Source organism: Moschus berezovskii, chromosome 1, assembly GCF_049115385.1.
Source record: "Moschus berezovskii isolate FMDL1 chromosome 1, NW_MosBer_1.0, whole genome shotgun sequence".
NCBI lineage: Eukaryota > Metazoa > Chordata > Mammalia > Artiodactyla > Moschidae > Moschus > Moschus berezovskii.
In genome coordinates, this window is record NC_142460.1 from 87,294,677 (window position 1) to 87,308,541 (window position 13,865).

Here is a 13,865-nt window from a genome sequence, read left to right on the forward strand (position 1 = left end):
AGAAAGAAAGAACAGAGGACCAAAAACTTAGGTTAAGAAAATGCCTTCTTCAAGAAAGAAGGTGTGCATGCCAGCAATAGAAACTGAAAATGTGTGGTTTCAAAGATCAAACACTATATGTATATATACATTTCTGCACATCAGTAGAGATGTTAGGACAATTTCTAGTAATGTTGAACAAATTATAAATGTACTGTAACCAAGTCTAATTACTGCCAAACCATGCATATTACTTTGCTTTTCAGAGAAATGGTAATGAGGATGGAACTTTTTATTTATTAGGAGCTAGGAGAAATTTCACTTGACTCAGTAAAATATAAGTGTATTTTATTAATTATTTCTGATTAAAGCAATAGTACATGAAAATCCCAGAAAAGAACCCTACAGTATGCCACAGTATATAATGAAAACTTTCTCATTGCCCTTTCAGAGGCAATCACTAAGTTTCTTATGTGTTCTCCCACAAATAATGTATGTATATGTATGCTTATTTATGTGTATATACATTATCTCTTTTGAAAGACGACAGCATACTCTGTTCTCACACTCTTTTCACTTAACAGTATATAGTATTTTAACTATTTAACTATATTAGCAAATATGGAACTGTAATCTTCTGTATAGCCACATGGTGATAAATGTTATGCATATATTAAACAAAATACATTTATTAACAGTTTTTTATATTGCTGAATCATTTGTGACATCTGACAGTTCAACCTATTTCTCAAAGTACAGAAATGCCTAATCCTCTTACCTCACAGGGCTTTGCCCAGAGTAATTAACCAGTAATACTCATAATTTGTCAGTTTCACATCTATATTTAATTGTATCTGGTCTTCTGCAAGTGTCATAAATAATGCATTTCTCTTCATAGAAGTAGTAATTATGATAAAACTTTTCAACTCTCTTGTTGGGGGCTAGGGTTAAAAGGCTGAGCCTGTTCAAAAGCAACCAATCTAATGAAGAAAGTAATACAGTTGGCATCTAGTGAGTACCTACTATAAGCCAGGCTTTTCATTAAACATCTTGGAAAGTGAAAGTGTTAGTCTCTCAGTTGTGTCTGACTCTTTGCGACCCCATGGCTGTAGCCCACTATGCTCCTCTGTCTGTGGAATTCGCCAGGCAATAATACTAGAGTGGGTTGCCATCTCCTTCTCCAGGGGGTCTTCCCAACCCAGGAACCGAACCAGTCTCCCGCATTGCAGGCAGATTCTTTACCATCTGAGCCACCACGGAAGCTCATTAAATATATAAAGATGTATATTAAATATCTTTATATACATCAAATCTTCATAACAGTCTAAGGTAGTTATTATTTTGCCATTTCAGTGTATAAAAAATTTAAAATCAAAAAAGTTGACTAATTTTTTATGGTCAAACTGTTAATAAATAGACATATATTGAAGCTAACACTGACTCAAAGGAAATCATTTTATTCAGTGGTTACCACACATAGTACACCAAGTACTTCTACAAAGGTGAAACTTTTGCTACCAGTTTTTATTATTTGAAAAGAAACCATAATCTACAACAGATGTACTACTATAAAAATAATAATTTATTTATGACTTTTACTCATTCATACCTGTGTTTCACCTATTTTATTTTTGTAGCCATTGCTTCCCAACCAATGACTTTCCTAGAGAGGGTTGAGAAGACAATGAGGAAACCAGTAGTATTCTTTAAGCTGATAAAATCCCAAGCCCCAAAAGTATTTAAATAATGTTGAAAACTTAAAAAACCTCTAAAGGTGAAGGGGGAAATGCCTCAGTTTGAAAAAAGTTTCAGTAGTAAATAATATAAGAACTGTATATTGTTGTATAAATTTTCACCCAAAGACAGACAGACTCCTCAGTCTTTGTTTTTTGGTGATTTTTTTTCTAGTTTTTCTCTCATAGCCTGTGGCTTAAAAATTAAATACAAACAGGTTCTATAGCTTCTCAGGACTGGAAGGTCTATGAAGATCATATATTTTACTTTACTATTCAAGACTTGAGTACTCTTGAATCCAGAATTCCTGCTAAGTGCTTGTTGAGTTTAGGAATAACTCTTAAACTAGCCAAAGGGAGAAAGGAAGGGTTGAATTTTAAGAACTTGAAAATCCTAGGCTATCCTAAGATTCTGTTTTTTTAAAATATACGTGGGCACATAGTATGTGGTTTTTAAGCACTGTTAAATCACATTGAATTGAAAGTAATCTTTTTAGTATAAGGAGTGTTGCTCTCATAGGGAGGTGAATATGTATCATATTTTAGAGAAGCAGAACTATTTCTTTAGCATATCTCTGTGTAGGCATGAAATCAGATCTGGAATGGAAGGTTGTGGAATACTAAGATAAATGTGAAATGGAGAAGACAGACTCACTCTCTTCAAATAATCTACTACTATAATGATTATTGAGATATATTTAACTTTATGCTCTGCAGCTTCTCATTTTTTCCTTGCTCTCTATAATGGTCTAAAACATTGTTTGAGAAACACAACATATATTTTTAAAAATATGCTCTTTATTACTTCTTACTTTGGCTTATATTTTGATCTTCTCAAATCATTTAAATAACATTTGTACAGGAGATAAAAGAAATACAATTGTGGTGATTTTACAAACATTTTATAAAATGTTAAACGTGAAAACTTTTCCATTTATTTCTACTTGTAGAATTTCAAGAACCTTATGCTGTTGCAGTACTCCTGGAGAAAGATCTCATTGTAGTTGATCTGACACAAAGCAAGTAAGTTGTCCATGTACAGATTAACACTAAACTCTATTGCAGTTGAAATACAGGAAGACATTATAGGTAATTTGGCATTAGAATTCTTTAGGTGGTAAATATTCTTTATGTAGAATATTGTTTTCTTAGAATTACGTAAATATAATTTGGTTCAGAAATGAAAACTAAACCAGGAGAGTTTAGGGAACACTGAAAATTTTGCAAGATATTTTAAAGGCAGCCTCTAATGTTTAGAAAGAGGCATTTGGAGACTCAGGACTCATAAAATGGATCTCATTTCTTCCATTTCCCTAAGCAAAAACAACTGTTATAAAATCTTGTAGGAAGTATTGTCTGGCCATCTGCTGACCCTTTCAAAGGAAAATTCATGTGATAAAAGTATTATTGGACTACTGTGGCAGACAATATAGATGATCAGGATCTGGAAGAAAGAGAAGATAGATACCTTCTTATACTTTCTTTTTTTCATTATGTTGTGGGCAATAGAAACAAATATAAAATATCACTGTTAGAGTGGCACTCCCCACTACTTTACATGGACAGTAAAAGTAGACTTGACTTTGATAAACCCTGTCTTCCTGGTACATATTTTCATTATCAATGATGATAGGCATGAAGCTCATTTTCTCTCATCCTATGTTCTAGATACTCTGATCATTTTTTAGTTCCTTATATTTACAGAGCGTTTGTCCATTCTCCCTCTTCTGCATGGAATAATTTTCTATTCCTTTTTCTCCTTATTAACATATGTAAGAATCTCAATTCAGATATAATTTCCTCATTTAAAGAAAATCTTTCATTATCTATATAATTTGGTCAAATATCCTATTAAGGGCTGTCTTAGACCCATTTTCCTGTCCTTCATAGCTTTGACACAATGAAAATTTTCACTTGTTATTATTTTAAAGATTGTCTCCCTACTAGACTATAGGCCTCATGAAGAACAAGCTTTGTCTCCACATGAAGTAGGTTCTTAATAAGTTGTTGTTGAATGAAGTACAATTTGAATTTTACTTTCAATGTAGTTTGTAAGTGTAAGAGCCAAAGTTCTTTTTTGTGATCATTTGCATCATATAATATTTCAATATTCTGAAAGGGAATAGAATTGGTCCATAATATCACCAGAATTGCATTCTGCCTAGCTACTTTATTTGTTAACATAAAACTGAGTAAGTTTTGTGTTCAAGTGTGGATTTATGCCTCTTTCTCTTAAGTTCTAATATAGGTTTTATTAAAATACACTTTTCTAACCTCACTTGTAGTCAACTCTTCCTTCTGTGCCATATTTATTGGTTCCTCATACCTTGTCTAATTGTCTAATATCCTCCAAGTTCCACTATACTTTCCTTTTAATAATCACATTCTTTAGTATATATTTACTCTTTTAAGACTTTTTATTGTGGTAAAATATAACATAAAATTACTATTTTTATACATTAATTCTTATGCTTTCAGCATACTTACCTTATGTAAGTATGTGAACTGACATTTTGTTTGCATGTTTTTATCTAATATTTTGCCTTCTTCAGCACTCAGTTTTGTTCTAAAATCTACGTGACTTTCCCATTTTGTTGTCTAATACAAGAAGTTTATTGTGTCAAAAACTGAACATGTTCTCTTTCCCTCCAAATAGTTATCCTTTAGCCATGCTTAATGTTAAGTTGTAGCTTTGTCCTCCTTTAGAAATAAATTTATTCCTTCCTTCTTTTCCATTTAATCCTCTACATGAAAGCAAGCATTAGAACTTACATTTTTTTCCTCTTCTTGGTTTCTTGGATTTACATTTCTACAATAATTTACACTTCACATGTAAATTTTATCACATATTTCAGCTATTATTTCTTAAATAGCTAAAGAAAGCCATGCCCATATGATAAAGTTATTTTCCCCAAGCATTTTCATGATATTATTCACTTTCTCAGGAGTCTATCATTGTGACCTCTTGCTATTATCAAATCCCAGGTTGTAGATCTGATCTTTAAGATGATCTACTTATTTTACTTCTGATTCTTCAACATCAAAAATATTGATAATTTCTACTCTGAAACAGGGAATCTCAGATCAGTTTAACCTACTTGCCGTTTATTAAACTTAACTTTCTCTTTTGTACATGATTTTCCATATACTACTATTTTTAACTGGGAAACCATTAAAATTGAAGGGAAGAGAGAACCCCTGTCAACACACACATAGACACACATACTATACTCTTCTGAAGTTTGAACCAAGTTTCTGATTAAGTTTAATATAGGGATAATTATTTTTAATAGTCCTCCCCCCATCCCAAAGCACATTGTATCAGACATAACAGTCACACAGGCTGAGAACAGATGCAGCATATATAATACTCAATTCCATCTACCACAGTGCCTGGTATATTCAGTACAAAAGAAGTGCAAAATATATTGTGGCTCTAAGAGTTCTTAATTTGGTTCCATACTGATACCCCTTTTTAAAATGATAATTGGCTTAAGGATATAAAATTTACTACACCCATATGTCTGCATGCCCACTTTGCTTTCTGATTTACATAGGAAATGATCTTAAACATATATAATCACACATGTACCTACATAGTACACACATCTTTCAGTTACTCCCTATAAAAGTACAAAATCAAAATACTTACCTATGTATTCGGAGAAGGCAATGGCAAGCCACTCCAGTACTCTTGCCTGGAGAATCCCATGGATGGAGGAGCCTGGTAGGCTGCAGTGCGTGGGATCGCTAAGGGTCGGACACGACTGAGCGACTTCACTTTCACTTTTCACTTTCATACATTGGAGAAGGAGATGGCAACCCACTCCAGTGTTCTTGCCTGGAGAATCCCAGGGACGGGAGCCTGGTAGGCTTCCGTCTATGGGATCACACAGAGTCGGACACGACTGAAGTGACTTAGCAGCAGCAGCAGCAGCATGTGCCTTAGAAAGCATGTAAAATTTACTGATATTTTAATAGTTATAAACATATAGATAAAACTATACATAAAGTACCTAGTTGATACATTTTAATAAACTGACTAAGTCAACTTTCTGCATCTTTTCAATTTAATATAATTTAGTCTATGTATATTAGAAAGTAATATTGTTGTGGAATTTTGGAATTACCAGAAGGAAAATGAGTTTATTCAAGTAAAATTCTACCGGTATTCATAGTACATTTTATAGAATATTTTTTTAAAGAGAATTCTTGTGCAGGTGATAATTGTTTATGACGCTTAAAAAACAATTATGTAAAATGCATAATCAATATTTAGAAGGTTTTAGGATTTATTTTATAAAAGTTATTTCATTTTATATCAAATTTTATATTACAAAATGATACTAATATATTATCTTTGTCTATTAGCTTTCCAATCTTTGAAAATCCATATCCCATGGACATTCATGAATCACCAGTTACGTGCACAGCATACTTTGCTGATTGCCCACCAGATTTGATTCTAGTGCTCTACTCTATAGGAGTCAAGCATAAAAAACAAGGATACAGTAATAAGGTAAAAGCAACAATTAGAAAAATATTTTTCTGTATTCATATCCATATCATATGATCATACTTTTTATTTTTTTTTCCTATGGCAAGTAAGAAAATGACTTGAACTAAATTATTTTCAAGTCATAAGCTTGTACACTAAAAAAAGAAAATTTCTGAAAGCCAAATTATCTAACTGCTACATAGCTTTAAGTCTACAATAATATAAATTTCTTATATATTAAGTATACAATTATATACTAAGATACTTACCTATCATGTATATTTAGTGTGTGTGTACTGAGTCACTCTAGTCTTGTCCAATTCTTTGTAACCCTATGGACTGTAGCCTGCTAGGCTCCTCTGTCTATGAGGATTCTCCAGGCAAGAATACTGGAGCGGGTTGCCATTCCCTTCTCCAGGGGATCTTCCTGACCCAGGGATCGAACCCGTGTCTCATGCAGCTCCTTCCTTGCTGGCGAATTCTTTACTACTGAGCTACCAGGGAAATCTGTACTAAGTATATGCTTAAACTAACGTATGTTTGAGTAATAGGATGTTACTTTATTTTAGGTGAAAGACTAGTTTTAAGAAATTCAAGTCAAATATCTCTAGTTATTTCTTATCAATCAGTGGTTAATAAGACATAATTATCAAAAGTCATTTGTTAAATAATTTCCTAGAATTCCATTTTGTTATATTTAACTACAGGATTGAAATGCCTACAATTTTCAATAGACCCCCTATTATAATTTCTGTTATTTGCACAGGACTGTTCAGATGGACAGCTCCAGGGGGCACAGTTTACATAGTGCTTTGTATTAAACGGCACCACAACAGTTTGGGAGTACATAGACTCTGTGGAAAATATAGCAACACTGTATTTGTATGGCTAAAAATGCTTCTTTGCATTTTCAGATGAATGGTAATATTTATTAAAATCTATGTTTTTAAAGGATATTAAGTTATGCACTTGGAATTGTTCAATGAAAGAATTAAAAGATAGCTACAAATTTCATTCTTCATTACTTAACAGCTATTTTAAGTGAAACTTTTACTCTTATTTTAAAATATTTTTATTTTAAATTTCTAAGTCATTTAAATTAGAAAAATTAAAGCTTATAATTTCTTCCTGTGTAATCTATTTAGGAATGGCCAATCAGTGGAGGAGCTTGGAACCTTGGCACACAAACATATCCAGAAATCATTATTACTGGGTGAGTGGTTGTGATTTATGAGTTTATCTATTTATCATCAAAAATATTTCATTGAATATTTACACTTTTCCATAATTGTGCTCTAGTAATGCAGACAGTTTAAATAAAAATATAAGACACAGCTTCTGTCCAAAGATTATAACCTTTATAGAAGAGTCAAACTGTTGAAAAACACAGATATATAACAATAAATAAGTATAGATTATAAGACCAGATGAAGGTCAAAGATAGAAAAATCTTAAAAATTAGTCAATGAAGAATTTCTGTAGAATTCATAGACTATTAGCCTTGGAAAAGTCCTTATCAGTATCTATTGATTCCTTCCAAATCTAGGAATCACTACTCTGTATCCCCATTAGGTGGTTATTTAAAGTATACTTCAAAACTTATAGCACCAGAAATCTTATTACTTCCTATAGCAGTCCACTTCATGCTCTAGTATTAGGAATAAAAATAGAAACATAGCAACCCACAAGATAAGAGTTAAAAGATAATAAGGGACTCTGTTTGGGGATATAGAATAGATTTAATTTTCCCTATCCTTCCCACTAAGTACAACTAAACCCCCTGGATATTATGTATTTAAGAACATAGTATGATTGAAAAATATTAAGGGACTCTGTTTGGTGATATAAAATAGATTTAATTTTCTCTATTCTTCCCACTAAGTACAACTAAACCCCCTGGATATTATGTATTTAAAAACATAATATGATTGAAAAATATGAAGAGAAGTCACACTGGCTAGGGCCCCAAACACCCAAGGAATGACATGGAGGTGAGTTTCCTGGCTTTTGTTTTTGTCTCATATATCCAAGAATATCAACTGAAAAAGCTGGCAACCTGGAACTTCCAGTGGGCACAAACATGAAAGGCCCCAAAAAGTTAGTTCTCTCTAGCCAAAAGATAAGGAAAGGGGCAGCCTATCAAGACAGAAAATTTTTAGAAAATAATCTTTCTACGGCAGCTAACCACCACAGAAAAAACTGTGGCCCCACCCCAACTCATGTCATCTAAGATTGAATGGGGAGCCTGGACTTCCACCCTCATCAGACCACAACAGTGTACCTCAGCTTACCCCAACTCAGTCTCTGAGACTGAGCATAAATCTGAGTAGGGAGCTGGGACTTTTTACTCTGCTGAGTGGTAGTGAAACTCATCACCTGTGGTGACAGAGATCATATGGGAAGACAGAATCCCCAGCACTGCCCAGCAGTAATGAGGAGCCATATACCCTCCCCTTTTTGTGTCAGTGAAAGTCCACTGGGGAAGGAAAAAAGAACAGGGCTGAAAAAGTTCATAAGGAAATAATGATGAAAGCTTCCCAAATTTGGCAAGAGACATGAACCAAGAGATTGCAGAAGGTGGGTGAGTCACAAGAAGTCCACAAGATACATGATAGTCAAAATACTGAAAACTAAATTCTAAGGGAAAAAAATCATGAAAACAGCAAAAGAGAAATGACACTTTTACTATCAGGGCAAAACTGATTTGAATGAAGGAAGATTTCCCACTAGAAAACATGGAAGCCAGAGGAAAACTGAATCTTTCAAGTGCAGAAAGAAAAGAACTGGCAACTTAGAATCTTATACCCAGCAAAAATATCTTCTAGAAATTAGAAATTAATACATTCTAAGATGAAGGAAACTAAGAATTTGTCTATATCAAACCTATCAAAAAGAATGCCAAAAGGAAGTTCTCTAAACAGAAAGCAAATGATAAAAGAAGGAAGCTTGGATTATGAGGAAGAAAGGAAGCCCACAGTTAGTAAAAATATGGGCAAATACAATAGGCTTTCTTGCTTTTGAGTTTTTAAAATTATATTTGATGATTGAAGAAAATATTATGGTTACGTTGTTTGATGTGGTTCTACATATGTATAGAGGAAATATTTAAGGTAATTATAAATGGGCAAGAGTAAACTGGTATAAAGAAAGATAAAGTTTTTATGTGCTAAGTTGCTTCAGTCATGTCCAACTGTGTGCGACACCTATGGACTGCAGCCTGCCAGGCTCCTCTGTCCATGGGATTCTCCAGGCATGAATATTGGAGTAGGTTGCCATGCCTTCCTCCAGGGGCTCTTTCCAACCCAGGGATCAAACCTGCATCTCTTACATCTCCTGCCTTCACAGGCAGGTTCTTTACTAGTAGCACCGCTACCTACCTTAAAATGGTAGTATGATAACATCAGTAGACTATAAGTTAAGTGAATATACAATGCAGTACCTAATGCAACCCTTTTTAAAAAAAAAAAAAAAGAACTGGGCTAATAGATAACTCAAAACATTACTGACTCATAAAAATGGATGTACTAAAATAATTCAAATAGCCCATAGGAAAGAAGGTGAAAAAACAGTGACAATAAAAGAGGAAAAAAGAAAAGAAAAAGAAAAGAGACAGTGTAATTATTGAAATTTTAAGGCTTAAATGTAAATGGTCTAAATACATTAGTTCAAATGCACTGATTGGCAGAGTAGATTAAAAAATATAACCAAACTGTATGCCATTAACAACACACTCACTTCAAATATAATAGTATTGCCAGGTTAAGAGAAAAAGGACAAAAAAATACTTCATAAAAGAGTCAGTGGAGAGTGACATCAGCGAGATGTCAAAATAAGTAACCGCAGGCCTTGTTCTCCCACAGATACACAGATGTAACAACAATATATGGTCTAAAACCCTTCATGAAAACTCTAGAAACCAGTTAGAAAATCACAGTACCCCAGGGGAGCTCAAAGCCAGAAACAGCCACTCTGAAATGGGTGAGAACAATCATTTTATTTCAGCTGTGTCAGCTCCCCACACAAATTGGCACAGCTCATGTTCAAGGAGGAATCTTAATGAATAAGAAGGAAGTTATGGAATAGACTGTGCATCCAATGTTCCTGCTTTTCAAGGGACTTCCAAAGAGACTAGTTTTTATCTCCCATCAGTCAGAATACTGATGGAATCTGGATGCCCGGGTATCCACAGAAAACAAGAGAGAGTTCAGTGGCTTGTTGAAATGCCAAGAAACTTGCAGTACTACAGACTTAATGGATGGAGCAAGAGAGTGCAAGCTCCTGAAAAAAGAAACCAGCAAACCTCTATAGTGGGAAATCATACACACAATCCCAGAGAAGACGCATCCCCACTGAAGGTTTGAGAGACCCCAAAGAGCTTAGTGAAGGTCTTCCCCTGTATAAAGCCAGTTGATTAACAGGTGGCTGTATTTTCAAATGCTAAATTCACAACATAAAGTAACAAGGCACATAAAAAAATAGGCAAACGCAGCCCAATCAAAGGAACAAGAAGCATGTCTAGAAACTGACCCTAAAGAATTTGATATCTGTGATGATATGACAATTCAAAGTAATTGTCTTAAAGAAACTCAATGAATGACCAGAGAACACAGGCAGACAACTAAATAAAGTGATGCATGAGTGAAATTAAAATATTAACAGAGAGATAGAAACTATTAAAAAGAACCAGAAATAAATTTTTAAGTGAAAGAATACAATGACTGAAGATTTAACTGGAGGGGATCAATAGCAGATTTAATCAGAAGAAAGAACCAGCAAACTTGAAGATAGACAATAAGAAATACTGAGTGAGAGGATAAAGTTAAAAGAATGGGACAGATGAATTATTTGAAGAAATGTTGACTAAAAACTTCTCAAATTTGAGGAAGTAAATGGACTTCCATATTCATTGGATATGTATCAGAATACTCTAATGAGGATGAACCCAAGGAGGACAACACTAAGACACATTATAAACAAATTGTCAAAGACAAAGAAACAGTCTTAAAAGCAGCAACAGAAAAGCTACTCATTATGTGTATGAAAACTTACATGAGATTATCATTGAATTACTCAGCAGAAATATTATAGGCTAGAAGGGAGTTCAGTTCAGTTCAGTCACTCAGTCGTGTCCGACTCTTTGCGACCCCATGAATCACAGGATGATATATTTAAAGTGCATGGACTGTGATCACCAAAGAATTGATGCTTTTGAACTGTGGTGCTGGAGAAGACTCTTGAGAGTCCCTTGGACTGCAAGGAGATCCAACCAGTCCATTCTAAAGGAGATCAATCCTAGGTGTTTATTGGAAGGACTGATGCTAAAGCTGAAACTCCAATACTTTGGCCACCTCATGCAACAAGTTGACTCATTGGAAAAGAGTCTGATGCTGGGAGGGATTGGGGGTGGGAGGAGACGGAGACGACAGATAATGAGATGGCTGGATGGCATCACTGACTCGATGGACATGAGTTTGAGTGAACTCTGGGAGTTGGTGATGGACAGGGAGGCCTGGCGTGCTGTGATTCATGGAGTTGCAAAGAGTCGGACACGACTGAGCGACTGAACTGAACTGAAGAATAAAAGAAAAACCAACCATCAACACTGTATCTGGGAAACTGTACTTCAAAAATGAAGGAGAAATAAAGGCCTTCCAAGATAAACAAAGGGCTTCCCTGATAGCTCAGTTGGTATAGAATCTACCTGCAATGCAGGAGACCCTGGTTCGATTCCTGGGTCAGGAAGCTACCCTGGAGAAGGGAAAGGCTACTAACTCCAGTATTCTGGCCTGGAGAATTCCATGGACTGTAGAGTCTATGGGGTCACAAAGAGTCAGACACAACTCAGTGACTTTCACCAAGATAAACAAAAACTGAAACCATTTATTAGAAGTACACTTGCCTCACAAGGATTGCTAAAAGGAGTCCTTTGAGTTGAAATGAGTAAACACTAGACAACAAAATGAAAGCATATGAAAATATAAAGCTCTCTGGTAAAAGTAAATACATAGACAAAAACAGAATCCTGTAACACTGTAGTGGTGGTGAATCACTTTAAATTCAGGTGCTTTTTGTTTATTGAGATGATAATGGTTTTTCTTTTTCAATCTGACAGTAGGAAATATATATGGTGATTGATTTTTAAGAATGTTTAACTGGCATTGCATTTCTGGGATAAACCACACTTAGTTTTATGATATATTATCATTATGCTTTTTAAATTAGATTTGCTAATATTTTGTTGACAGTTTTTTTTTTCTTACATCTATGCTCAAGTCATATTGGTCTGTCATTTTCTTTTCTTGCCATGTTTTTCCCTGGCTTTGGTGTCAAGATAAACCTGACCTCATGAAATGTGTTAGGAAGTATTCTGTACTCTGTGGCTCAGTGGTAAAGAATCCATATACAGTGCAGGAGACCTTAATGTGATCCCTGGGTCGAGAAGATTCCCTGGAGAAGGGATAGGCTATCCACCCAGTATTCTTACTTGGAGAATCCCATGGACAGAGGAGCCTGGTGGGCTACAGTCCATGGGGTCACTAATAGTAATTTAAGTTTTTATACAGTTCGAACAATTATGATTTTTTAATTGACCGTACTTAACACTAATTTATTTCTTATTTAGGCATGCAGATGGATCAATTAAGTTTTGGGATGCATCTGCAAGTAAGTTTTAAGTTTTTCCTTCTATTATAGAAAAAAACTTAGTATTTACTCATAGCCACTTTTTAGTTTGGACAGTTAACATTTTAGATACATATTTAGCATACACATATGGTTGTCTTACCAAAATGCATTTCCTGTGATACTAAATCAGTTTAAATTATTGTTTCTACTTTACTTTGTTTCTGTGATATAGGCAGAACTGAAATAACTCTTTATTAGCAACTTACTATATTTATAAGAGGTACGGTACACTGAAAAAATGTACCAAATTATTCATGTCAGAGTAACTCTGCTAAAGGAATTTCCTTCACTTCTTCACTCTGTAGTCTTGGAAAAGTGCTTTCATCCTATTAGTCTTTTTCTTTTCCTTTGATGCTTGTCTACCAAGTGCCTGAGAATCAAAAGAAATAATTTGATAAATGTAAATTTTCTTTTGAAATCTTGAGAATTACATAATTTAAGGACAAAAAGTAATCTGCTCAACATTGAAGGACGTGCAAAAATATTTAAGACTTGATTATACCCATACATTACCCTTCAGAAAATTTATAGGGCAAACAATATGGTAAGAACTCTAAATGTAGTACAACCCAAGTTCTGTTTGATATTGGAAATGGGAGATTTACTTGAACCAGGTAGATTCAGGAATCTATTTTGATGGCGTAACATTTAGTGTGAATTTTGGAAGATAAGATTTTGATAGGACTAGAAGGAGAGAATAAGTAATGTCTCTTAACTTTGTGAGTTGAGTAATCATCAATAGGGAGATAACTCTTTGGAAATAAGAATACAGGAGAGTTCTGGAGGTTTGGATTTTGTTAGAACACCAGGAAATTCAAGTAAAAATGTCCATCCCAGTTAGGAAGAACAGTCAAGAATGGTATGTAATGAAGAAGCATCATTAAAGTGATACCTGAAGCTGTAGAAGTAAACTGAGAAAGACTGTGATAAACAGAAAAGCAGAGGGAAGAAAATTGAATATTAATGACAGT

At 34.3% G+C, this 13,865-nt stretch overlaps 1 protein-coding gene across 1 annotated transcript in view; it reads left to right on the plus strand.

The window, feature by feature from the left end:
• The window catches only part of STXBP5L (syntaxin binding protein 5L), a 347,821-nt gene that overhangs the window by 202,764 nt on the left and 131,192 nt on the right, over positions 1 to 13,865 (plus strand). The window contains exons 12-15 of the mRNA XM_088837386.1: positions 2,663 to 2,735; positions 6,084 to 6,231; positions 7,356 to 7,423; positions 12,833 to 12,873. Of these exons, the coding sequence (XP_088693512.1) occupies positions 2,663 to 2,735; positions 6,084 to 6,231; positions 7,356 to 7,423; positions 12,833 to 12,873 (330 nt within the window). The remainder of the gene's footprint in view (positions 1 to 2,662; positions 2,736 to 6,083; positions 6,232 to 7,355; positions 7,424 to 12,832; positions 12,874 to 13,865) is intronic.